This window comes from Notothenia rossii (genome assembly GCF_949606895.1).
Source record: "Notothenia rossii genome assembly, chromosome: 2".
NCBI lineage: Eukaryota > Metazoa > Chordata > Actinopteri > Perciformes > Nototheniidae > Notothenia > Notothenia rossii.
Window position 1 is genome coordinate 83,025,591 of NC_136904.1, and position 27,917 is coordinate 83,053,507.

The 27,917-nt window shown below is 39.1% G+C and overlaps 2 protein-coding genes across 7 annotated transcripts; both read right to left on the minus strand.

Moving 5' to 3' along the window:
• Positions 1-261: 261 nt before the first annotated feature.
• LOC307029195 (glutamate decarboxylase 1) lies at positions 262-25,047 on the minus strand. Of its 6 annotated transcripts, none has more exons than XM_079664939.1 (20): positions 24,908-25,047; positions 15,612-15,698; positions 14,494-14,591; positions 13,412-13,914; positions 12,374-12,546; positions 10,627-10,689; positions 9,425-9,580; positions 8,761-9,003; positions 8,527-8,617; positions 6,101-6,213; positions 5,344-5,459; positions 5,168-5,247; positions 5,023-5,077; positions 4,499-4,615; positions 4,350-4,414; positions 3,343-3,421; positions 3,084-3,233; positions 2,881-2,988; positions 2,485-2,574; positions 262-1,950 (listed from the first exon to the last, which is right to left on the minus strand). In XM_079664939.1, exons 5-20 carry the CDS (start codon positions 12,447-12,449, stop codon positions 1,777-1,779), a joined length of 1,776 nt encoding a protein of 591 aa, XP_079521065.1. In that variant the 5' UTR covers positions 12,450-12,546; positions 13,412-13,914; positions 14,494-14,591; positions 15,612-15,698; positions 24,908-25,047; the 3' UTR covers positions 262-1,776. The 6 variants fall into 6 exon arrangements, with proteins under 6 accessions (XP_079521065.1, XP_079521066.1, XP_079521064.1 ...); XM_079664940.1 differs by lacking the exon at positions 24,908-25,047 and adding an exon at positions 17,505-17,548; XM_079664938.1 differs by lacking the exon at positions 14,494-14,591.
• On the minus strand, positions 22,465-25,046 carry sp5a (Sp5 transcription factor a). Its single transcript, XM_079664944.1, has 2 exons — positions 24,908-25,046; positions 22,465-24,537 (listed from the first exon to the last, which is right to left on the minus strand). Exons 1-2 carry the CDS (start codon positions 24,956-24,958, stop codon positions 23,461-23,463), a joined length of 1,128 nt encoding a protein of 375 aa, XP_079521070.1. The 5' UTR covers positions 24,959-25,046; the 3' UTR covers positions 22,465-23,460.
• Positions 25,048-27,917: the final 2,870 nt, after the last annotated feature.

Below are 27,917 nucleotides of genomic sequence, written 5' to 3' on the forward strand. Positions count from 1 at the left end.
ATTGTGTCAGCTTCACCATTCAACCCCAGTTTGTGTAGAAGGGGAATCTTTTCAGTCTAATACTTTCTATATAGTGTGTTTTAATAAGATTGGGGAAAAATAATCCTCTTTTCTTTGGGAATTTCTGTTTTTATCTCTCCACTATAGCAGTGTAAGTAGAGCTAACGTCACCTAACCACATAGACCGTTACTTCTCCATTGTAGATTGCCACATATATTTGACCTATTACAAACTGTAAAAAAGAAATGTGCCCACAGAAGTTTTTCAGCTCATGTTTTTATTAGCGCTGTGGATACAACAATAATACTCTGCAAATGATGGCATGAAGTTAAAGTGCCTACATAGAATTAAACAAGGGATATTTCATCCCACTAATTCAGGAATGTACAATTGTTCAATAAATCTCATCACAGTAGCAAACACTGGGCATGTTGTTGTTCAAGCTAAACTCTTCACGATAAATAATCTCGAGTTGTTTTTCTCAACATAAAAGTGTGCCTATTGAGCGTGTTAAGAAAAACAACATGTTGCATATTCCACTAAACACATTATAATTCAGACATATGTCTGTAGCATAAAAGGTGGGTTAGCTTTGTGCTTTTTATCTGAACTAAGTGCCGGCAGTAGCGGCCGCACTGCCGGTCATGCCTCCCACATAAAGCAGAGTGTCTAGACAACATTCAGTCAGTGAATCACAATGACAGTTACACAACATATATTGCACTAAAGTTAAGGGCGATAAGTGAAGTATTCTTATACAAACATCTGAATCCATCCACAATTGAGAATTAAGGGCATGTTCATAAATGTAACTCGACCCTTCTTTGGTTCACAAATACACTAAAATAATTCAATGTTGTTCAAAACATTGTGATATGATACAGCAGAGTTTCCAACTAGGAAGAAGGATACATTACAGATGGATCAAGACAGCAGATAACCTATCAACAATAAGAATCTCTGGGTATAAATAAAGGTATTTATCTATTACATATAATACTGTATGGTTCATTTACATATAGGATTTTCTCACTGTAAAACTAGGACACATTTGGCACAAAGGCAATGTAACAATACTATACACAATCTACACAAACATCTCTAAAAACACAGCGATCAAGTACAATGACTGTGCTATATATTCCCATCTATGTAATATAAAAGGGAAATAATAGCTAGGGTACAATGTGGCGAGGCATCTGGCTTGAGAAATTACACAGACAACATGGAGTATCAGTCAGTACACCATATTCAGTATATATATTACATTAATACTGTTAATGGAAATGCTTTTAAGTTCCCTACATTGTGCTCTGGTACTTGTGAAAAATATTTTGATTTCATTCTGTTTTTAATACTGACCTATAGTACACAGTAAAATAACCTTTGAATAGCTGTTATAGAAAGAATCACCTAAGTGCTCTAATATTCTTGATATTTCATTTTTACATGATTTTAATCTTATCTGAATCTATAGTTTTATATACGTTTAATTCGACGTAACATATGGATTACCAAGAATACAGTGAACTTTTGTGATTCTTTCACAGTTTTGAGTTTCTTTTCTCAGATATCCTTTTGTGCAAATGTTTTGAATATGTGTCATTGACAAAAGAGACAGAGAACACACAGGGCTTATTATTTCTTGTGCATTGCCAGAGAAGATCTGTAAGCAAAAATGTCAACGTCTTTATGAGACAGAAGGGACATGAAGCCAAGCTCAACGCTCTCCGGTCGGAAACATGTTGCGAAAAAAAGCAGTTTATGTGTCGGTCTTACAAGTCGAGCCCGAGTCGCTCGATCTCCTCGATCAGGAAGTCGATGTCTGACCTGGTAGCGGCGTGGTTTGAGATCACCATGCGGAAAAAGTTGACCTTGTCTCCTTGAGGCTGGTAACCCACCATCGTAGTCCCAGACTCCATCATCATCGCTTTGATCTTTGGGGCCACCTGTTGCAAGGAAAACACAAAGTATCACAGAGGTGGAAGAATACTCAGATCTTGTACTTAAGTAACTCTGTAGCAAGTAAACGTCATGCAAATCAAATGTTACTCAAGTATTATCATCAAAATATACAAAAAGTAAAAGTACTCTTTATGCAGATTGGCCCATTTCAGAATAATATTTATTATAAATGTATAACTATATTTTGTTTAAATTAGAAGTATCGATGCATTCAAGTGTTATAAAAGCTGGTAAAGGTGGAGCATGTTCTATTTACTTTGTATGCTGCAGGGTAGCTTGTGAATTTAACTCCTGGTGTAACTAACTCTTATTTAAGGGTTGATATGAGTAAATGTACTTAGTTACTTTACAACACTGCAATATTACCATCCTAACTCTGCAAATTACAAGCATATGCACACACAAGATGTCCATTACTTTACTTTGTGAATCCCTACATCCAAAATACACAATGACACAACCTAAGTGGGCAGGGGCAGTTCAAACTTATCTTGAAAAGCAGATTGATGAGTCATTACCTTGTGCAACCTCTCTTGCCTCTCCTGGCCATCAGGCAGGCCGCGCAGGCCCGGCGGAATATACCAGAAACACACATTAGTGTGCTGAGGCTGATAAGAGAAAATGGTAACAACATTTGTAATGAGCGGAGATAAACACAGCCTTCTGTAATTTCAGCTTTTCTTGTCTGCTTGTCAGCAATGCAAAATGGTCAAATCAATCCTAAAAGCAAGTTAAGATATGAGGTACATTGATGTAGTCGTTTATTACAAAAGAAAAGCAAGTGTTCTGTGGAGAGGAAAACCCCAGACACAGTAAGAATAGTACAGATAGGTGTCCTTTTTGCTGCATCTTAAGTATCAAATGAATTCTCAGTCAATATGTTTGCATTTAAAAATGTGCTTAGATTATCTTACCTCTCCTTCGGACACCAACTCGTAGCCCTCTCTGTTTTTTATTTTATCGTAGAGGTACCCTGACAGATCCAGGCACTTGTCAATATGCTGCTCAAATCCCACAGTTCCCTTTTGGGTAGATTAAAAAGAAAGGAGTTGTTACCATCACATTCTAGATATGGCAGCGGTGTTAGTAGAGGCTTTCAATTTGTATTAAGTCACACCTTTGCCTTCCACATGAGCCAGAACTTGAAGATATCCACATGCCGTCCACACTGAATGGCCTTGTCGCCCGTGTCGTATGAAGTATCGTACTGTTTATCTGGCTGGAAGAGGTAACCAGCACACATGGAGTTGCAGCCTTGTAATAATCCCTGCAATGGACACAGTGGTGGTGGAAGAAACACTGAGGTTACTAAACATTGGCAGAAAACAGTCCGCTTATCGATCTTGCTGGTGGAGGGGTGATATTGTGTGTCTCACCCTCTCTCTGACCAGAACGGCAGAGCACTGCAGCGGCACACCCATCATTTTATGGGGGTTCCAGGTGACTGAGTTGGCCCTGCACCGATATTGAAACAGTAAACAAAGCGCTGTGATTGTGTGTGTGTGTCAAGTCTGGGAACAAGAATCTAAAATCTGAAATAACTGTGGACATGAGTCCTTTGAAAGAGTGTCCAGGTTTACCCCTACTAAGATCATAAACAGATTTAGTAAACAATTTAGTATTCAACTTCAATGAAGGAGGGCAGATTGGGGTGCCATGATTAGCCACTTTTGTTGTATTTTGAGTTCCCTATTTGACTCCTCCCATTCCCTGTAACTGATCTACTGTCTGCCATGTTTTAAAGGCTATAAATGGAGAATGATTAAAAAAAGCTTTGTCTAAATCAAAGTAGGTGAGTGGAAGATATCCTGACTTTGAAGAAATAACATATTATATTTCTATATGGTTTAAGTAAAGGGTAAAAAATCAAATAGATTGAAGTAAAAGTTTCCTATTGAATTAGTAGGACATTACTCCAAATGCAAAATAGTACTCTGATACATCTCAGACGAAATGACTAAAAATATCGTCACACCATCAGCCCTCGGTTGTTATATCTCTTAGACAGTTTCTATTTCAGTACCCAGAGCACACTCTGCTGATCCCAGAGTGTGCTGCTCTGAATAACCAAATGGGATATTCCAACAGCGCTCCAAATGTACAAATGGTCCAGGTGCTTGAAGTAACTATTTACAAACGCAGTGGTAGATGCCCATGGATTTCTAACTCAAGGCCCCCAGTTTTACAGGAAGTCCATGCAAAAATATCCCTGATGATCTCATGGTTATCCTCCAGACCCACAGAGGAAGTTACTAACACTTCACAACCTGAGTTTTGCTCTCTGTGACAATCAAACTGAACTTCATGAGTAAAATATCCCACCCTTGTATTCCTGTACTGCATAAATCATCATGTCAAATGTTCACTCATTGAGTTCTTTTACCTCTCCACTCCATTCAGCTTGTGTCTGTGTTTCCTGGACATCAGCAGACCTCCTCCCCAGGCACCCTGCACAGGACACAACACATTTATAACAACAAGGATGCAAATGTCCACACAGCTCATCATTTAATAATATCAATATCATCTTACGTCCACGTGAAGCCACATGTTGTACTTTTCACAGATGTCTGCAATTTCATTGATGGGATCAAAGGCTCCGTAGACGGTGGTACCCGCAGTGGCATTCACAAACATCGGCACATAGCCCTGCAAACAGGGAGCATCGGAGAGAAAGAAAACATTCCATTGTTGGCTGGATTCAAGTAATTATGTTGACCCTCTCCTTGTGATTGTTGACATCAAAGACACAGACTTAAACACATTTCACAAATAATGCACTCTTCCTGTCTGGCCCTACTACTGCCTTCCCATTTATTCTAGTCTGTGAATCACTTTGCCTTTGAAGGAGAACTTCCAGGGTGTTACGTTCAGACCCAGGGAACATCACATGTGAGCAGACAGACGCTTTAACCTTATTGAACAATCCTCACTGCTCTGTCAGACACAAGTGTTTCCTTTGGTACGAGTAAACTCCATGGATCAGGGTGTTTCTCATTGCATGGAGTCACTGATACAAAGAGCACCATGTCTGAGACACAGCTGCTGACATTTACCTTCTGCTTGGCCTCTATTACTTTTGCTTCCAGATCGGCAGGAATGACTCGCCCTCTGGAGAAGAAGAAGAAGAACAAAACAGTTGTAAATTAATCTAGGTATTTGATATTCTACCAAACTTGTGGGTTCAGTAGAAAGCAAAACCTCTCATCTGTGCTCAGAAGGATCAGGTTCTCTGTCCCGAAGCCCAGAGCTGCACAGGCCTTCTTGATGGAATAGTGGCTCTGCAAGAAGCAACGTTTGATCAGTCAGTTCAGGCTGGATTAACACTTATATATTCAAACTTTGTTACAGTTATACAAAGACAGTTTTAGACGTACGTGCTCTGAGGTGAAGAGGACCAGCCTTGGGGCAGCTGACATGCCTTTGGTCTTGACATCAGGGAAGTATTTGTATCTTGCAATCATCACACTGTACATGTTGGAGATTGCTCCTCCTGTAGAAACAAACAGAGGTAGGAAGTTAGGACGGTAATAACTAAATACAGTTACTTGTTAGTTACTTGTACTAGCATAACTCCATTTAAAGGTCCTTTACACAACACATATTTCTGAGGGAAAGTTTTGCTCCACTACATTTATTTCAGTTTTTAGTTCCTGCAGATTATTCAAATGAACTGCATTCAGCTAATACAATATGAAGCGTAATTATAGAGTAGGCTGCACAGCAGTTTATAAGGCTTTAAAACTAGCCCCGCTTTTAATAGCTGCAACATTAAAGTAATGTGCATACACATTCATCCAAAGACTACTATATATCATTGAAATTCCCTATTTTCCATATTTAGAACTTGATTACAGAGATGCATTGATCAGATACTTGGTCCGATAATGGCCAGATTCAAATAATTGCCGTAGCTGTCATTACATTAGTATAATAATTATCTATCAAGCTATCCCTAATTTATTACATTTTGATGGCAACACTTGATGACAACCACATGAGATATTTTAGAAGTCAAACTAGAAATTCAGAAGCATAGCTAATATACAAACATACCAAAACATCTGGTGGTATCTGTTTCAGTCTGGAACGATAACAAAAGATTGCCTCAGGATTATTGAGGAACTTTCTCACCTGGAGAAAATATCCCATCGCCCTCTCCATTCGGCCAGCCAACCATCTCTCTCATCTTTTTCAGAGTCAGCTGCTCCATGAGCACAAAGACAGGGGCGATCTCGTAGGTAAACCTGAAACCAACCAAAAAAACACATTTGTATATTTAATGAGAGGTGGATGGAACTCACAGCTCCACTATAGTTTTTGGATTGTTGCGTTTTAATTAGGTAACACTGAATAAATACTATTTGTCTCTCTAGTGTTTTATTAAAGCGATATTCTACACAACATAAAATGAGCAGGAGAGACTGGGATCAATAAAGATAGGAAATATGCTGGTATTTAACAATATGTGTTTGTGTAATCTAATTGTACAGCATGTACTGAGCATGCTGCTGGCTCGATAGAAAAGGAACAGATACAACATTATGCAAATGGTCACACTTCAATAACAACACCATCTTGTGTTAGAAATGGCCTTCTGCTGCAGTGAAATGAAACAACAAATGCCACACAGGCTCATTGACAGAGCATCAGGATTGTGCTTCTGCAGAAGCATGGAAACAAATGTGGGAATAGAATGTGAGAATATTCAAAACGTGAACAATGCAATTTTAATAGGACTACCATAGAAACAAAGGAACTCAAATAGTTATTTCACATGCCTTTAACTTTCTCATTGTAGGAATTGTTTTCCCATGTCGTGTCCTCTGAAGTACACATTTCTTTCCTGTCTAATCAAAGTACATTAAACCCCTCTGCCTCAGAGAAGAGCACAGTTGATTTGGATTCACAGCACAGGGAGGCTCATCCATCTTCTCCTGACCAATATTCTTCTAATTACATAAGTATCTGTCTATTCAAGCAAAGAAAGTTAACGAATCAGTGGAAGATTGCAGGATGTCGCATTGTGCCCCTCAGCATCTTCAGAATACCCACAGGAATACGGAGAGGGAAAAATAAACAAGTCATATGCCACTTCGCAGATGTCGCACATTAATTTCACCCGCATTCATTCATGCAGGCGACGCTCTCCGATTCTGATTATGTAAGACCTGGAAGTGATTGTCACTCTATTAGTGTCAGTCAATATCTGCCAGGGGTAATTAGGGTTGATGGAGTAATTAATAAAGGTAAATTACAAGTATGTAAGCAACCTCCAACCTCTGGTTCAAGTCATCCTCGCTGATGTTGCCAATAACACACAAGCTGAGAAAGAAAGACTGGTGGCTGTGCCAGTATGAACGGGGCTATAAAAACTTGTTTAAGGACTGTTTTTAATATCAATTATAATTTATAAACCCACTATAAAGAGCACATTTTTACTGGTACAGAAATCTATCCATAGATATCCATTTATATGTTTTTACATTTGAACTCTCCCTCAAAGGTTATATTTCTGGTTAGGTTTGTTTGTTATTTGTCTTTTTGTCAGAAAGATACAGAAAAACTATTATCCCAGTTTTCATGAAACCCGGTGGGAGCGTGTAGCATGGGCAAAGGAAAAAAGCATTAACTTTTGCAGAGTGGAAACGAATGATGGGGCTGATACACCGATTATTATTCACTCATGGAAATGGCCTCTGAAGGTTTGCTTTCTCCCAGTACCCATCTAGTTTAATTGATATTATCTGTACTGTACTGCATATTGTATTCAACCCACATAAGTGCACAAGCAGTAATGATAAAAACATTTCCTCAAGCTGCATACGACCTCACTAAATATCAGCATATTACCTTTATTTAGTCGTTTACAAAAATGGAAATTAACTAGAATCAAACCTGGGACTTATGGTAAGGTAAGGAAATTACGTTTTTTCATCATATGTTGAGCTATCAATTAGAGTATCAGATAGTACAGAGGATAACAACACAGATGGAGTCAACCCCCTCAGACACAGATTCAGGAAAACTAAACCTAAATATCTTAATGCATGGAAAAACTCCTCACTGATTCCCACTGAGGGCTGTGTGCAGATGGTCTGAGGGGGAGAGGCTCTTTCCCCTGCCTGGCTTTGTTATGTCACAAGAACTAGCTTCCGATGAGACAAAGACACCATGTAAACTGTTAATGCGAATCAATAGGCAATTTAGTTTGCCTGCAGGGCTGAGTTATGTGACCACAGCCTGGGCAGAGACAACACCGTGGGGAGTATCTCTATAAATGTATTTTTATTTTCCTGCTTGATTGACAATCTATTACTCTGCTACCAGAGACGGTAATTACTGCATGTCACTTCAAGTGTTCCTCCAACTGAAAGCCTTTCTCCACGGGCAATGGAGAAAGGCAATGGATATTAGCATGAAATTAAACTATCGACTTCCAAACTGGATCTAATTCTTACTCCTTAAATCTTGAATATTATCCTCATTAATGCATTTCTGCAATGAACAATTTATTTAAAGAAATCAACTAATAAATGAGACGTTATCCCAGTACTCACATGTTGGTGTTGGCTGTGGAGGTAAGCCACTCTCCTGCCAACCCTACGATGTCTAATCCAGTGGAGAGCTGGTTAAAGAACCTAGGGTGACCTACGATTGATAAAGAGAAAACAAAGCAACATAATCCCCAGAAAACAATGCATCACTGGAGAATGAGAGAGAGAAAATGGCTTATCTGTAATCGTTACACTGGCATGTCAGCTAATAGGCCTTCAGGCCTCTTTCGTTCTCACCTGTTCTCACTCCGTACTTCAAGGTGTCCCTGCAGTCCACCAGGATCTGCTCCAGGGACTCAGGCTGGTCAGAGAGCTCCAGGTTGAAGCCCTCCATGCCCTCCAGCAGCTGGTGGGGGTGGTGGAAGTCCAGGACCTTGGTGGATCTGTCAAAGGTCTTCCTTACGTAGGTGGTAAGGATTTCCACAACCTCCAGCAAGAACTGCATGGTGGGCTCCTCTCCATTTTTGGCCGGCAACAGATCTACAAAATAAAAAACATACATTTAATTTATATTTGTTTGTATCTCCTCAATAACGATTTGCACTCATGTTGAGTTTTTCCAGGTTCATTTTTTAACCATTTACTTTCCTGTGACCTCTGGGTCTCAACTCAGCAAGTTAATCTTAGCTTTATTTTTGGTGCCAAACAGTTGGGTTTGAAGCAGCATTGAATAATTAATAATCACCAACAAATGCAGTCCTATTATTATGATAGTTATGTTGCCATTAGCAATATGTAATCAGCATATTATTTACTTGTATTTATTATCTATTTTACATTATTATAATCCAGATTAAAATATCCACACATATATTTCCTTAAGTGTAATGCGTTGTAATTCAAATAAATTGCAATTATTTTCAAATATCAAACACAAAGCCATTTTCCTCATCATTTTTACCTCTGGCGTACATGTTGGAGAAGTCGTTCTCCGTGCGTCTGAAGTGCGCGTCTCCTCCGGTGTTATCGCAGGACAGCAGGTTCTTGCTCGCTCGCTCTTTGAAGGAGCTCCCCATCCTGCCCCTCTCCTCCAGACTGTTGTTCTTCTGCAAAAACCCTAAACGATTACAAGAAGCAGAGGAGTCCGCATGGTGGTTACACTCCCCATACATGTTGACAGCTGCAGCTTGTTGATTACCTGGCAAACTAATACTTTCCAATCTGTGACTTTTATCTCCTCTTCGTCTTTCTCCGGGGAGCTACTGTTCTTACTCGCCCTTTATTTTAAAAATAGGGTTCCATGCTGCCCAGGGAATCCTATTTATGGGCGGAGGGCTCAGTGGGAGGTTGAGCCTGGTGACATCAGCATCAAACTCCAACCATGCAAAAACAAAAGGCTGTCGTGTAGCGGCTGTAAATTCTTACTCAAGCTCCTGTCACAGGAGCGAAATACACGATAAAAAACAGACTAGACGTAGATTTTTACAAAAGATATTCATTGATAAATAAAGCATGCAGGAGAATATACTCCACATATATATTTGACAGAAATCTCCTCTGAAAATGTTACAACCTGTTTATTTAAAGACATGAATCCTGCTGTTTAGACCCTGATATTAATCCTACCAGAATACAGCTTTGTTTTTTGTATCTCCCTATTGTATTGTGTAGCTTTCTACGGTGCTGGGTAATTAAATAGCCTTAATGAAACCAGCAGAACGTGTCGGTCAAAAATACTAGAAAATGGTACCGCGCGCTGGTGCGTGACATTCACCATTATAGGATGTCTGTCCGCCCTTTGGGTTGTGTTAGACTGGAAAACACTAAACAGTGTAAATCGGAAAGTCCATCTTTGAATATTCCCTCTTCAATTTCATCAGCATTGGCTCAGGAATACATGGATAGTGTCGACAGGTGCACCTCGCCTTTTCTACATTATGGTTAAATAAGTAAATCCAGATGTAATGGAATAAACTAAATAATATTGGTTAATCTAAATGGTTAATCCTTGCTTGTATGATATTAAAAATAAATCCTGTTCGCCCAGGAGTTTGTTTCCATTGTAATAAAATGATGCAGGCCATAGCCTACAGGCTTTCTGAAAAGTCATATTTGATATTTTCCTGACACATATTTCTTAAAAGAAAAAAATCAGCAACTTACCACATATCTTCATTCCCAATTTTCTAGTACATCCATGGGCAACTCCACACCAAGCATCATAGCCTAAAATTATCGTTTAAGAACAATTAGAGGGCCCCACATTTGCTTGAAAAAAAAGAAATCCAATTTAGGTGTACATTTTTATCTCAAACAATTAAATCGTGGACATGAATGGAGAAAGGTATATGAGGTGGAGTGATGTCGCAAACTGAAACTAAAATAGCCAGCATGAGAGTCTTGGGATTGTTTTAACATTAAACCGGCCCTCCCCCGGCCCCTGGATCTGGATTAGCCTATTTCCACTGTATGTCACCGTTTATGACCTAGGCGAGGACTTCAAATTAATTATCCCTTTGGATCCACGCCAGGCTAAAGATCTAATTGAGTGAATAGATAGATGCTGGTTAAAATGCGAGCTTCAGTAGACATGAGCCGGCTGGCCGCTGACAGATAGAGAATTACTGCGTTATCAAGGGCTACCAGCCACAGAGGGGATGGGGCACCTTGGGTGGAGGCATAGACCAAAATCCTCAAAAGCAGCAATTTAAGGGAGGAGGGGTGGGAGACTGTGTGTGTGTGTGTGTGTGTGTGTGTGTGTGTGTGTGTGTGTGTGTGTGTGTGTGTGTGTGTGTGTGTGTGTGTGTGTGTGGGGGGAGGGGGGGGTGCAGCCCCATTCCCACATCCCAATTTAACCCCTTGCTTTGGATCATTAGATAAATCATTACCCTGCTCAGCTCATTGGGCGCACTTAAACTCAGTCCCCTCAATGATTTCTCCCAAGCCAGGGGATATGAGATGGGCAACAAAGGGACAGCTAAAAACTGAAAAAGGAAGAAAAGAAACACGAGCAGATGTGCTGACAAAAAGGCATTCAGACATTTTCAGAGGTGCAGCTCGAAGGCTATACAGGCAATTTACGCATGGGCCTAACATGATCAAATCTCTGCTTTTCACAAGACTCTCACTGATTGACGAAGCAAAACCGTACGATAATAATGTCATTAGAGAGAAAAAATAGCTCATATTTTCACTGCAGACATTTGAGTGGATTGGATTTTTCTTTTTCTTATATATTTGTGTCAGGAGCACGTATGCACCTGTAACATGATTTTAGCCCTCTATTCACGAGGAGCAGGCTTCTTCTTTTATACCAGCTCACAATGAAAGGACTGTGGTGGCTGCAGGGTTTCTACAGAGCCCCTTCTCGAATGCTGCAAAGCTTAAGTGTACCATTAGGGCCACTTTAATATGGCTGAATTAACAGACACTTCAGGGGCAATTTTCTTTTTCCATTTTTTTCATGCAGGCACTTTATTCAGCCAGGGCGAATGTAGGCAAACCAAATAAAAATAAAATAAAAATAATGCATTAACACACCACCCCAGTTTTAAATAATAATGAAAAATCACAGTAATAATAATATTGTAATTTTTGCAGCAACATTTTTTATATATTTTTGCCTTTGTGATCTGATGTTCCGGTGCTGCAGCCTCGGGCTTGTTTGCAGGCTAATTGCCTAAGTGTACTGCTATAGTGGAGGGTATCAGCTTCTGACAGCAGCATTCGTCTGTCAGCAGCAGTCGGGAGGTCGGGATGGTGAATGAAATGCAGCGGTGATTTGTGGCAGAGGAAGCCTTCTCAAAAGACAGCACACTCTTTTTTCTCTCCCTCGATGAAAATGATTGATGGCATTTCCGACAAAGTAAATAGCACACGTGAAATAGCATATTATCTGTCATGGACCTACTTGTGCCCGGTGGTCGTAAATTTGTCGAGTTGGGATCCGACTCGCCGGCAGAGGAGGAGGGTGCAGACGCCGCCATCAGAGCCAAAGTCCTCACCTCAAAAAGCCTGGGACTTTTATTTTTTCTTTAATGCCCCCCAAAAGCTGTCTTTATACCATCCAATACGAAAGTCTCACTGACAGGGAAAGAGAAAAATCCCATATAAAATAAACAATAGGCTTTTTAAATATGTGCCTCTTTCTTCTTTATGCTTTTTTTTACATTAAAAGAGATGCTCAAGTTGGCGAACCAGACCGACAAGGACACAGTCTGTCTTGCAAGTTGAGATTCAATTAGTCGTCTCAGGATACAGAATAAAACATATTTTAAAATCTAAAATGACAAGTTAATCTATAACTGCTGACAGACAAAAGAAACCCCTCTAGTTAATAGCCAAAAGCAGGTTATTTCAAACTCATATCTTGATCCTCCTCAGGATGGATGACGGTTAACATCCGCCAGACAGCTTCATGCCTGTCCTCAAAATAAATAGCACGGCACTAATTGTTCTATATCGTATATCTATGAAATACAGACATATTAAACATGTGGAGATAAGGCAAAAAGGCAATTAGCAGCCTACAAAAATGAAAGTATTTTTGATTGTACTCAAATTAATAATATGGCCTATAGCCACCAGTAGCCTGGCGTTGAATCTACAAACTTGCATGAGAAATATCATTTTAAAGAGATTATTTGCATTGTTGATCGTGATGCAGATTCAAGTCACCCACTGAAAAAAGACATCCTGCATCCCTCTTTACAAACCACCAATCGGTTATTAAAGACAATGAGAACAATTAAATGGAGCAATTACATATTTGCAGAATAAACAAGTGAAATTCCTACACAAACTAAAGGCCGACTCTATCACTTAAAGCTATTATTTTTGCAGACAGTAAACCTTTTAAAACACCTGTTAGAGCATCACCAATGACAATTAAGAAATAGTTCGTTGAGTTTACACTTGAAAGACAGCATATATGAATAAAGCTACTTACCGGGATTACGTGTCTCCAGGTGAACAGGGGCAGTCCAGAAAAAGTGAATTTACCACCAAATTAAGTCCTGAAGGAGAAACGGCTGCGCTCTGAGGCAACACTCCGAGCAGCAGAGGCAGAAAAAATAGACCCGAGCTTCAATCACTGCTGGACCCACGCAAGGTGACCTTCCTTTTGTTGGAGTAGGTTTGATTTGCTGACATTCAAATCAAGCCGTGTGTGTTTATTGTCATTGCGCACGAATGAGTCACTGCGAGTATGGTACTACCTCCACCGGTGCATCTGATCTGTTTCTGCAGGCAGTCCGCAGGTTTGATACTGAATGGCGCCGCTCTTGGCCCCTGAAGTGTGACTTTTTTTTGGAAGTGATGATTGTCTTCGTATCTATATAGCTCTGGTCTGAATCCTGGTCACGGACTTGAAGTTTGATGATATGAGCAACACATTACGTGAGGAGGAATCAAGATCGAGGAGGGGAGGGGGAGAGGGTCGCTGGTGTTGTTCTTTGTGGGGAAACAAACAAGAGCACAACAATAAAGACACAATCACGTGCCTTAATACTCCATTAATTATATTATTTATTTATTTATCCCGTTCCAATCATGATAATTAGTTTGTAACCCCACATAATGAACTGAGATTAAAACGCTGACAGATCATTTAAACGCTATTTCCCATTGCCGAATCTAGAATTTGCACCATAATAAGTCTTATGTTCATATACTTTTTGTCCAGACAGGGTGATTTTTTGAAAGGTGAAGATGTAACCTATAAGGCATGACACAATGAAAGGACGAAACATCCACTAGGTGGCAGTGAGAAACCAAGAATATGACTCCTGCAGGGGCAGAGTCACAAATGGGCCACTCCAGAAATACTTCATGAAGCTAATTATAAACCGACCCATTAATCTGGAACACGTCACCATCATACACGAGCATGGACACACACAGAGACAAGCCAATCACAAGCAATCACCCATCAGTCTCTGGAGATCTCTTATCTCTTGTATCATAAAACTGATTAAAGGTCATTTTGTGACACTGTTGAGATAAAACATATAAACCGTACATTACACTCACAGTTAGGACAATATGGTTGTTTTCAGCACTGGAGAGCTCTTCAGCCTGCTCATGCTTTTAAAAGGCTGCTGTCCAGCCCTGACTTCTTTAAAGGTTCTCTGGGAACAATGAAAGGGGCAGGTTCATATTTGTATTGCGTGCCTCTACTGTGACATGTTTACATGTTTTAACGTTCAAAAAGCTCTTTATTTTGCTCATACTGCCTGTGCTGCAGCACCCCTTTTCACCCTCTGTCTGAAACCAGAGCCCAGTCTGCTCTGATTGGTTAGCTGGCCGGCTTTGTTGTAATTGGTCCACAGTTTAGAGATGTCCCGCCCCTTAGCCTATCACATGCAAATCTGTTGGAACGCTATAGCCAATAGAAGTACGAGTGTTACATGGTGATGTCATTATGTTTTGAAAGTATACAAAGGAGTCCAATAGAGGCGTTATAGGCAGTGAACGTTGGGGTTTTAGCCTTTGCAGACCATTTACAAGCACTAAAACCTATGTAACACAGCTCATGAGAAAACCCCAAAAAGCATAATAGGGCCCCTTTAAGCTTTTACCTTCTGTATCTCCCTTTATGGGCCACTATCATTGATGTGCGTCAGTTAGGATATGGTCATTTGACTAAGACTAACCTTTTCCAAACAAACAGGATTTGTAAGGATCTCCAGGCCCAATTCCCTCAAATGTAAAGGACCCAACACAGCATTGTTTGAGATATTGGTTTATTACTCTTAAAAAATGAAGAATGTTATAATAAGCACTAGCAGCTGGCATTACATAAGCTCACAGACAACAATAACAAATAAAACTATATATTGCGTAAGTTGCGGGATAGAGAATTATTTACAAACAGAAGAGTCAAACAATATAACTTCTTGTAAATCACATCAATTTAAGCCCTAAAAAAGACCTTGATTATCCCCCCTCAAATGTAAACAACTGATACAAGAACTACAACGACAAAGACCCGTGGAATTAGGGAATATGCACAATATTAAAGATGAAATACAGAAAAACTTCTTGATTTGCGGGCATTGGCCCTTATACAAAACAGTAGTATAAAAATAAAGGGCCTACCTTACAGAATATTTTCACATTTATTTAATCGATCTTAAAGCTATACTCACATGTCCATATGTATTTTGAAGCAGCTGCTGCACTTCCTTCCCTTTGTGTTACTGTTCTTACGCTCCAGATCAGCACAATGACACTCTCTGTGGAAAAAAAGAGGGGATTGTATATTAAAAACACTGAAAGTTTGATTAAATCGCTGAGTAATCATATTTGCCTCAACTGAACTTAAGAATGCATTTTTTTACACATAATGAGGATGCTGGATTTAGTATTTTCCAAGGAGACAGGACAAATCATCACAGTGCATGCAGTGCTGTATTAAAATAGACCTATCCTGTTAAGCCTTTATCACTAGTTTTAGTAAATGTGCAATTAATCAAGTTCCAACAAACCAATTGTCACACAGTAAACCAGGGGGTCTGTTTAATAGACCGTCTTTGTGTACAATCAATACTCTTCACAACAAACCCATTTGCACTTGTCACACATCTTTTGTGTACCCATCCTCTACCACCAGTATCTGTCATGAAGACTTGGTATTAAGGCGACCCTGCAGTGACAATGGATGATTTTTGGTTTCTCCGCTACAAGGAAGTGATTTAAAAAAAGAAACAACGAAAGATGTAAAAACCAAAGGGAAAGTGGTGGGGTTGTTTTTTTACCAGGAGCTGTATGAAACTCACCACAAGATGGGGCATAACCCAAATGTAGAGAGAGAGAGAGAGAGGGGAAGAGAGGAGGAGTGGATACAGGGAGATGTGCTCTTAGTATATTTGCCTTTTTTTTTTATTGTTTTCACTGCAATCTGTGACCAAGACTTGACTTAAACAGTCTAGCTGTCTAAATTGAAAACAGGCCAGTGAAATTAAATGAGACATCGACTAAAGAGGAAAAACAAAGGCTGGTCTTTTCCTTGTTTCTCTCAGAGCCGTTAGCTGTCAGTGAATTTCCTTCAACTGTCACACGGTGTCTCTCTGATCTCTCCTTCATCTTGTAGACTTTACATGTTGGTCTCAAGAAGCACTCATCTTACTATAGTGGTCTGCCTTGAATAGTGTGCTAAAAGCTTTATATCAAAATTAAAGTCTGTATAGAACTATTCTGAACTCAGTCCCTAACAAACAGACCCTTGCTGAGAGCCATGCTGGTGAAACAGAGCTTAGCAGCTAAGATCAGTGATAACATGAGTTAATGCTGAACTGTGTGAAAAGCCATGTTAGATCTGGTTGAAGCAGGTGAAGATGTGCTAACATCAGCAGCCATCATCTGGGACAGTTTCAGGGCCAAGTCTTTTACACTGACAAAATAAGGAGGTACAGTACTATCCTTAAGTACAGCTGTGAGGTACTTATACGAGTGTCTTTTCATTTTATGCAACTTTATACTTCTACTCCACTACATTTCAGAGACAAATATGGTCCAATCCATAATATCTGGTAAGGATTGGAAGTCATTGGGACACTTGACATGGAAGCTTATACTTTCAACAACAACAACAACAACAGCAACAACAACAAAAAGCCACTTATACTATTACAAAACTTATGACAAGAGGAGTGTCCATTGTAGTAGTACAATGCTGCATTGATTTAGAGTCATTAAGTCACATAACATTAAAACTATTTAAAATAAGACTTTTTGAAATAAAAATAGCTTGTCATTATTTTTCATAAACTATAAGAAAAATATATATAAATATATATAATAAAACAGCTGTGTTTTATTTATCCGGTGTAGTAATAATATTGGGTATGTGGAGGCTATTGAAAGATTTGTTGGTAAAAGAAACCCTGGGGTTAGGAGCAAGTGCCCGGATGTGAAACCGAACCCTAACGCGGTTTTGCCGGTATATAAATAGTTAGCATTTTCGTTCCAATTAAGGTAAAATGCTATTATCAGTAATCTCTCAAACAAATCATGCCATTGTTGAATAAACCAATACATACAGAGGATGGGAGCACAGGACTGAATATGAGAGCTGGAAGTTCTCCACGGATGTCTAAAGAAAACTGTTGTATGAAATCTATATATCCATGTATGAAATGCGTGTGGCTAAAAGCACTACTTCCTGTAAATGTCACATGACAGGATCACATGATGACGGTGGGAGAAAATATACCATTTCGCCGCTAGGAGGTGCAGAAAACAAGTTAAAAATCAACAATACAAGAAAGATACAAATAAGATAATGTAAAAAAGAATGACAAATTACTGTAAAACAAGAACTACAGGGCATTTAAAATGAAAAGGGGAATAGCTGTGCTGTTTTAAAGTTGTATAATTTAAATGCACAAAACAGGTGTACAGGACAATTGTAATATCAATAATTGGAATGGAAAATCCCCTTGTGAGCTTCAGAGGTTGTGTTACCTTACATTGCCAAGACAAGCTTTACAAAAACTCTGACCCACTTGATCTTCATCATCACCTTTTCTCATTTTCATCGCTTTCACACGTTTTTCAATGCCTTTTTCAAAACATTTAACACTGACCTCACAGAAAGACCTAACACTCTATTGGATTAGCTCATACGAAAGCAAGGATCTATTTATAGTTGATAGGAAGGAGTTTTTATTCATCATCCCATATTTGTTTGTGGGACATTTTTTGTTTTCTTCGATGAAGAAATGTACAGAAAGAGTACGATCCATGCTCTGATATTTGTGCATCTTATATTTGTCCCATACTCCAACTATGTAAAGTAACAAATGGCACTAGCACAAATGTTGTCTTTTGTTTAGTTATTTGGTTAAGGCCTGTGTTTGAACTGAACATGTAACTTCTAAATAGACACAATTGTTCAAGCAAAAAACGCAAATAAATGTATTTTTTTAAAGATAAAGACATGTTGCCTCTGGAGGCTTTCAAAAGACGAAGTTTTGACTAAGGTTTAAGCTCAAAGAGGGTCAAGGACAGACTATAAACAAAGTTTGATCTTGAATTAAAACACATCCACAGGGAGTAGCTGGTTCAGCTTGCACTGCCTTGTATTATTGGGCGTACACTGCAAAGCTATATGTAAATGCTTATCTGCATCTAAACATATTTATGTATTCAATAAAGAGATGGAAATCAGTTGTGAAGAAAAATATCATGTTTTAATTACATTTTAATCAGTGCGCACTGATGTATAAAACATTCAGCCCAGCGTGAGACTGACTCTTCTGACCTCTTACATAAAAACCGTCATTCGATTCACAATTTTTAATCAAAACTGCCATGAAATGTCCTCTTCATCCCCACAATGTCTCGATATAACAAGTCAAAGTTAAAATCTAATTTAACCATTTTTCATGGTTTTAATACACAATACTCCCTTATTCTTTAAAAGCCAATTAAAATATGCAAAAGTACAATCCTTTAATTTTCTCATAAAAATGTAAATGACACAAAATGGATACTTACAATCAGGGGAATGATTTAACAATGGAAAAAAAATCTACTTGTCTCCATGAAATTACAAAGCACTGACATCTCTTAAGTAAAGTACCACATGTAGGCTACATTAACTGAACTAAGGAACAACTGGGGTTTTTACTTCTCATGTTGTTGAGCTTTGCAGATGTAATGGGATGCATTATGGGGTCATCTTGCAAGAAAACAAGGTTTTATTGTCTTTGACTGAATGAGTCTGTTGTCTTGCCCTAACCACTGGAGCATTTTAAACTGGTCTCCTGTGAGACATGAAAACCTCCTATCACCTTCTCACAGCCAGAGACTCTTTAAGCTCCTGTGTGAACACAGAAGAGCTGAGCTCCAATATCTTACATACAGTCCACTTAAAAGAGTATCCGTGAAAGCAGCTAACAATCATTCTTTTAGTTTGATTGAATTAACCCAGTTATTTCAACAATTTCCAGCAAACTGAGTTGTGGCAATAACTGACTTATGTGCCGTGGATATGACCAACAGTACCTGGTCATCTTGTTCTGCGGTGTCCAGCCTTTCTCTCTAAACATATAACTGCGATGAATGCAGAATCTGTGGGCCATGGGAAGGTTTTGTTATTGCAGGCATTATGGTTTACGTTTGCTGTCAGATTATTTGACTAAATACAGCTGAGTGGGCTTTGGCTGAATGCAGTCAAACAATTGATTGTTTCACACAGATGGGTGTGAAGAGCAAAACAGTTGTAGAAATATCACTGAAGCATTCAAGCACAGGGGAATCAGCTACTAAATTAGTCAGCTGTCTACGAAGGTCAAACTACCAACTAGCTAGTTAGCCATCCATCTCAGAGCTCTTCCCGCTCTCTCCACAATTCACCCACAAGAAAAATATTTGCCTTGGAAGGCATGTTGTTACTTGAAGGCCTCAAAAACCGTTTAAATGTATGCTAAAGAATCCTACATGAACTCAAACATTGTAGTTTTTGTGCTGCTCCATCCCGATTTGGAAAAAAGGTGATTATTTGATTTATGTGCATCAATCAGAGCTTTTGCACAGCAAGTCTCAATATTTATTTTGTTTCTTTGTAAATCTTGTGATATATATTCAAACACTTTAGATTTATTAACTGAATACTTTAGTAGTTTTAAGTGGCTTTAAATTGAGGAGCATAAAGACAAGAATACAGTGCTGCTTCTCAGACAGTCCAGCTTCAGCTCACAGATTTAAGTATCATATTTCTAAACGCCCAGACCAACCTTTTTCACTTGCTCAACTAAATGTAACATCAGCTGCAAAATGTCAAGCAGTACATAACTATCCTCCATAGAGAGCAGCAGAGCTGTTGACATCAGGGATTTGATGCATGCCGTTGCTTGTCAGTCATTTTATTTTGAACAGACTCTGCAGAGCCAATGCCAAAGTGAAGAGGGATCACTTCGGATGAAAGGGATTGTCCCTTTGCTGACTGAACCTCATCCCAAAATGGTTGAAAAAAATGTAACCCAAAAGAAAACGACATATTGAATGAGATAATTAGGAATGAGCATTTCATCTACAATAATTATATAAACTTAATTATGCTTTTTATTTTACTTGACAGTGAAAGTTAATTCATTTATAGAAAAAAAACTTAAGCCACAACATATGATATCCTATCTATTATTAATTAAGCATTAAGGCCGGCTAAAGTCTTAAAGAATAGTGACTCTATCTTGACAATGAAGCCAAATCAGAGCCGAACAATGCCTTTGTGCTGAGCTGGTCTGCTGCATTCACCATATCCATCCACAGGCATTATTTTATAATAGGATCATACAGTGTGTGGATAAAGACTTCATAGTTCAAATGGCCACGTCTCATCATACTACTGTAGGTTTTTCCTTGAAACCTCCTCCTATTGTGTGAAATGTGTGTTAATATTAACGCAGATTGTCCATTTTGGGGATTTGGTGAAACTGGGCTTACTGTAGCTCTCAGTGAACATCTACTACCAAGCACATATTGCAGCAAAGCCGTAAAATAGTCAGTGCAGAGTGAGAAATTATTAGTTTGAATGCTATAGTTGATATAGCAAATTATCAAAAATTCAATTACTGTGTATAACGAACATGTATGGAAAAAAAATCTGTATTTTATATCTATTGACGTAAACAAACTTTTAACAAAACTAGCTAACATCATCATTTTTATTTGATTGTTGTCTTGAGTAGGTCATTATATTGATGTGTAAAGTTTATTTAGCAGGGACAACAATGTAAGGAGGAGAAGGAGTGAAATCAACATAAGACATATAACTTAGGCTGATGTATATGCAGCGGCGGTCATGGCCTTGAAATTCAGGTGAAAGTCAGTTTGCGATTGAGAAAGTTCGATTCCTGCATTTTGAAGTACAAGCAAAGTCAATCTTTAAATTTGAATGGTTGATTTCAAACTTAGGGTCACTTTGTCGCACATTTAGGTCATCAGATGACAGGGATATTTTACGATGGTGAAGTGAACTAAAGTGGATTAGAAATAGGCAGAGCATTTTGAGAAAAAACAACTAATAATCAAATAAAGTAATACCAATGGACTCAAACCTGTTGAACCTTCCAACATGTAATGTGTAGATAAAATGTTTGTATTTTAGTAAAAATGAACCTCTACAGATGACACTTTACTCACTATATTTGTCTGTTTTAATGAACTTGAGGTAACTGACAAAAGGGGGCGCTGTTGAGGCAAAAAACTGTTAAAAAAGCCGATGGATGGCAGTGGTTGTTCTCTTGATACTGACGTTTTTAGTGATCCTAATAAGACATACAGGACAATAATGTGACTGCTGACAGAAAGCATTTATACTCTCTAATAGTTAAGGACGGAAATTGGACCTTTGGATTATTGTATCATCAATCACATCTATTAGGTATCATTTGTTCTATGTTGATATGGAAGCAGTTCCCTCAAGGTAAACAAATCCAAGTATTTCTTCCCAGAATGTTACTTTTAATTTCCATCTCCTTAAGTATCAGTATTGTGGACGTCAATACTGATCCTCATTAGTTAGTTTAATGTACTTTGAGTGAGGAGAACTCAATGTTACATGACAATATGCGTTTTTCTCTGTACAATCTCCCCTATATAAGCAATTAAAAATTCCTCACCCAATAACACAACACTAAGTTCTTTGCCTAACACTTTGAGAGACATTAAACACGCTGAACATCTTGTGAGTAACTTGAATCAGGGATATTCATAAAAGCTGAGAGTTTCTCATTTCCTCCACGGTGTCACTTCAAAGTCCTTAGGTAAATGTAAAACTCAAAAATGGTCGCACAAAACAAATACACCACATATCAGAGTGCAGCAGTTTTACTACAGTTGAGTCTAATGGTAGAACATTAAAATCCAACTGTAAAAAAAAAAAAGGTGTGGTATTCTCCATCAACTTTATGTAAAATGTTATTAATTTTGACGAGTGTTTGCATTTTTTCTCTGTACAAAAATATTTAGTTTGGGTGAAAACTGTCCCTACATAGTTACGGTAGAAAGAGTTTGTGATATAGTTAAATTCACAATATCAGCACCTGTATGCACATGTGAAGCGCTCAGTTCTTTGTATGATGGAGAGTTCTTTTACAAGTCAGTTTTTACTCAGTCCGTTGAGATTCTAGCTTACAGAGCTTTATTTTGCTGTTTAACGTTGAACCAAAAATTATTAGACAGTGTATATACATTTCATTTTTTTCAAATACAGTCCATACAACTCTGCTTCTGTCAATACTTAAATATTGCCTTTGTGTTAAAGGGTAAACAATATCAGCAGTAGAATATCAGGGCACATTTTGACTCCCGCATTGTCAATAACATTTTTTTTAATGTTGTTTTATTTAGTCTGAAATATTCCTTTTTGACAACCACTCACAGTGAGAAACTAAATATAAGAAACGCTTTTTTCCACAAGGCACACTAATCCAAGAAATACTGAATATGTCCTTTTACATAAAAATTGATTGTCTTATCACCCATATAACTGAGGAGTATAAAATGAATTATTCGAGTTTAGAGTTGAGGAAAAATGTTATAATCTTTATTCTCACACAGTATTTGGGTCATATCAACAATAGCATATCTTTTCAAGAGCATGCTTAAAAACACCCCGTATGGAGCAAAAAACGGACACTTTCATTCAACAAAAGCTATTAAATATAATTTACAGGGGAGAGAAATCTTCCACCGAAGACAATGATCAAACACAAGTTGAAAACTTGAATTCCTTGATATGATCTATAGACAGTGAATTCAAACTCATGAGCTATAACTTCTCCATGGTCCCAAATTAACTTGTGAAACTTTATATATACACACAAAAATGTGCTACACAGACCAGCAATGTTAGAGATATTGTCGGGATGTAAGAAATCAAAGTAAATGGAATACCCTAAACAGATGAAGCTCACTGTGTACGTTAACTAATGTAGGACTGACTGTATTGCACTAGTGATTTCTACTGTTTTAAACGACTACAAGGTGTTACAACATATTCCTCGTGTCCTCCCTTTTTACATGGTCAAGTGTCTTGTCGTGGCACTTGGTCTTTTTGTTCTGGTGAGTTTTGACATGTTTGGCCAAGTGGTCACTCCTCATGAATCTCTTGCAGCAGTCCGGGCAAACAAAGCGCTTCTCCCCCGTGTGAGTCCTCAGGTGTCTCTGCAGCTCGTCCGACCTGGTGAAACTCTTCCCACAGAACAGCCAGTTGCACACAAACGGCCGCTCTCCAGAGTGCCACCGCAGGTGCGCTTTCAGGTGAGAAGTTTTCCCGTAAACTTTCCCGCAACCCGGTATGTGACAAATGTGTTGCTTCTTCTTCCCGGGCTCGTCGCTGGAGGTGGAGGACTGGCAGTTGGGACACCTGCACCTCCTGCACCTCCGCGCAGTCGCGAGGGGGGACTTGGTGTGCAGCAGAGCCGCAATTTGCGTCTGATATTGCGCAAAGTCCGTATGTCCCAGTACCAAGCCCCTCTGCAGCTGGAAGCGATGGTGACCGAGGGAGGCAGAGTGGCTTACATGGTTCCCCTGCTGGAGGCTCCACCACGGAATATCCTCTCCATGGTTTGGGGACAACTGTCTCTGCTGCTGGTGCACAAGGCCGGACGGTCCCGTGACAAAACTTGTCATTGCGGGCGGAAGGGGATTTGCGGCTGCGTAACTTACGGCGGGGACGTAGGTGGGAGGGCAGGAGGACTGCAGCGACTGCATGGAGCAAGGTAGCATCTTCACAGGGGAGAAGTCATAGGGGTACGAGGGGTCCGCCGGAGGGGTGAGGGGCAGTTCGTGGTGCGAGCTGAAGGAGCTCTGGATGTGCGCAGTGAGCTGGGGCTTGGAGGATAGTCCGAAAGTTGAGTTGCCAGCCAGGCTGCTCTGAGAAATCCCCTCGTTAGTCCACGGGTGAAATAAACGCGAAGGGGAGCCCAGAGTTGGGTCGTAAGGGACCTGGATGAAATCGGTGTGGTTTGATCCGTGGTGATGCCCGATCCGGTTACAAGTGGCAGCCAGGAGAGCCAGCGGGGAGTGCTTACAGTGCTCTGGAGAAGAGTTGGGAGTGCGATCCTGGATAACCGAGACACACGTGTTTTTATATTACAACCATTTCAAACACACTTTATGAGGTTAAAAAAAGATAAATCATGTGCAACGTTTTAATATTCAACCAAAGGATGTTAAAATAGTTTGTCTAAATCTAATGTGCACTAAATCCTGTCGCCTGAGTCGTGTTGATGTGACATAAAAGTTGGCGTAATGTTGCTGCAGCAGTCATTAAGACTGAAACCATTAGCGTTTGTAATAAAATTATATGACACTGGACTATCAAAGTAACACAACTTTTATCTTTGTTAAATATAAACGACTCGCAAACGTAAATCAACTCGCATGAGTGAGTTTACAAGTTATTGAAGTGAACAGAAACTTGCGCACAAACCTGGAGAAAAGCCTGGAGTGTTTCATTCCGCAGTACAGCCACTGCTGCCATGGTAAGCGTCCTCCTCCCTCTCGATGAAAACAAATAAAAATGAAAGCTCTAATTTAGATAAATGTGAGCATTCGCAGTAAAATGTCTCGTCGAGCAGGTCTCCACTCTTCAGTGCTTCCTCTCTCCGAGATATCCTTGGTCTATCTGAAGAGTGAGGGATCACTTCTTAGAATTTGATAAGGACTTTGGTGGGCCGCCAGCCAGTCAGAAATAAGATTTATTACTTTGAAGTTTGCCGCTGCCCAATCATCAAAGAATAGCGGCTCTTTGAGAGGGGAAAGCAAATCCTTTGAATCCACAAAGCTCCTATGGTGTGTTTGTTGGTCTGGATAAAGGAGCTGATTATTAGGGGGGATGGGAAGGGAGGAGATAAAGGCGGGACAATTAATGAAGTAATCACTATGTGGGAAATGTATATACACAAATAATTGGATTTTCTTGATCAAAGACCCCCATGCCGCCTGGAGACCTCAGTATTGGATGCTGTAGTCATCTGATCCTCTTTTTGTAATTAAGGATTTGTAGCAGAACCCTATGTGACAATGTGACATTGTTATCTCTGGAGATCTCCAGCGTTGCCTGACTGTTTGATGGAGGAAAGAAACCAAATCAAGTGACTCAACACAAAGTTCTCATCTCTCAAGAATCTGCGACTATTACATTTTTAATTTGAATTACATTTTCTTTGTTGTTCCTTTGAACTACAACACGGCATTAAACACTTAATTATGCCCTCTCTGAATTATTTAAATACTTAATTCTCCCTCACTCATTTCAATCATTTGTTTTATCAGGACCTTATTTCTAATTTAGAATTTTTCTCTTTGTTCAGCATCGAAATGTAAGCTTAGAGCCTTAGGGTAAAATCCCACAGCTAATTCAAATTATAACATGTTACTTAACATGACACAAAAGGGAAACCTCTGTTTTAAATCAGGTGACAAAAGCTACTCTTGAAATGGTGATGTCTCAATTATTTTGGTTCTGGGGAGGAAGTTCAGCACAGGATCTCGTCCACTCAAGCATCCAAATTAAACAAAGGATATTTAAGAAAACTTGGCACAAAGGCTACTGGCATAAAATATCATATTCCATCCTGTTTTTGTTTCAGAATATTTCATAAAAGTATGCGGTTTTCTTGAGATAATATTCAAAGTTTTGTGGCAGAGAAGTCGAAATGGAAGTTGTAGTTTTCTATATCATTCTCTGATCTTTATCTGGCTTCCCTGAAGAAACAATCACTGTCCTCTCAACTAGTTTGGAGCGGCAGATTTTGAATTAGATCTGTTCCTTTGAAGGGATTAATGTTCCCAGTCCTCTCCCACGGCTTTACACACAGTCATGAGGGAGAGGGGGAGTCCTGCTGGGCTGCACTGGAGCCATGTTAAACTACAACTCTGGCTACAGGAGTGGTGTACTCACACTGTCTGACTGATTAAAAAAGTGCAGAACTTCTTGTTTACATTAAGTTATTGCAGCATTGGGTGATGAAGTGTGTTGTGTGGAGCATATAAAAAGTGTGCAGAAAACACTACTTTGAATTCTGAGCTGCGTTGTATTGAATCTACCGTTTACAAGAGAGTGTGAGTGCTTTTATACACCTGTAAAATCAGCTTACATTGACAGTGCTAGAAATGGTTGCAACCTGATCCTCCTAATGTGTGAATGTTCTTTTTTTGCAGGATCAAGAAATAGGTACCACTTTTAAAAAGGTACCCTATAACACGGTTTACAACTAATCGCTTTATCAAATCTTTATAAATAAGTTATAAGCAATTATGATAAACAATTTGCCAAGTTGTGCATACTTTTGTTGATCCATCTTTAGCAGAAAGTGAGAAGCCCATAAGTATTTTAATAATGGTACTGTTGGTACGACAAATTCTACTGTTGGTTTACATGTATTCACTTTTTGCATTTGAGTTTTTAAGGATTTGGAATCAAAATAAATTGACACAAAAGACAATCAGACAAGGCGTGATGCTAAATTGGGTCAGGGTCGTAAAGTTGGGGAGGACCACAGCCATCTTCAAACTTGGCCTTCAATTGGGTTAGAAAAGCTTTGTGACTGCATCTTGTAAGGTTGCAAAGCTTAACAGGTGAAATTTGGCAACACACAAAACGTCGCAAAATATAACATTTTATCTAATTAGAAAGCTGGCCTTTCTGTATTTTCACCAAACAGGTGAAAAGCAGACTACCAGCTGAATCAACCAAATTGCTGAAAAGTTAAGATGTCACTTCAGTAAACATTTTCACAGTCTACTGGGTAGTTTGTATTTGTGCAGAAAAGTCCTGTCAGTTAGTGTTTGCTGCCAGGTTTAAATGTCAGATAAATGTCAAATGTTGTAATCTGCTCTCTTATGTCAAACTAGACAACTGTTAAAGTAAAGGGAAAATCCACCCTAAAACAGAAGTAACATTCCTCTATGATCCTGAACAGCAGCGCTGCTTTGAGGACATTAAAGAAGCAGATATGAATTCTGATTTAGGGTGTATTTCCACTTAAATCAGCCTTACATGTAAGCTGTCATGCTATGCAAAGGCACATTTCAGAACATATTTGACAAGTGCAAGAATTTTGTGAACCTTCAGAATTACCAAATTATTGATATCTTCCTTTGAGATACTCGGTTCAGCCCTAAATGCAAGTTCTTACATTTTAATGCATCTCAATGGGACCCCAGCTGAGAGATGGATTTGGCTGAGCAGGACTTTGATATATTTTGTAAGAAATTCATAACTGTGTGCTCGACACAATGTCCAGCCCCTGAGGTAATTTACTTACTCCAAACCAATACCGTCTGATGGCTATGCCTCAAGTTTTACAGAGTCACCTCAGCCGTGGTTTGGTTTAAGGAAAAAAATCCTGCAACATTTGATGGGAAAATTAACTTGGAGGAACCCCATTCCAATATTTCTCTACATGTAGACTCAAAGGTTTGAACATGGATCCAGC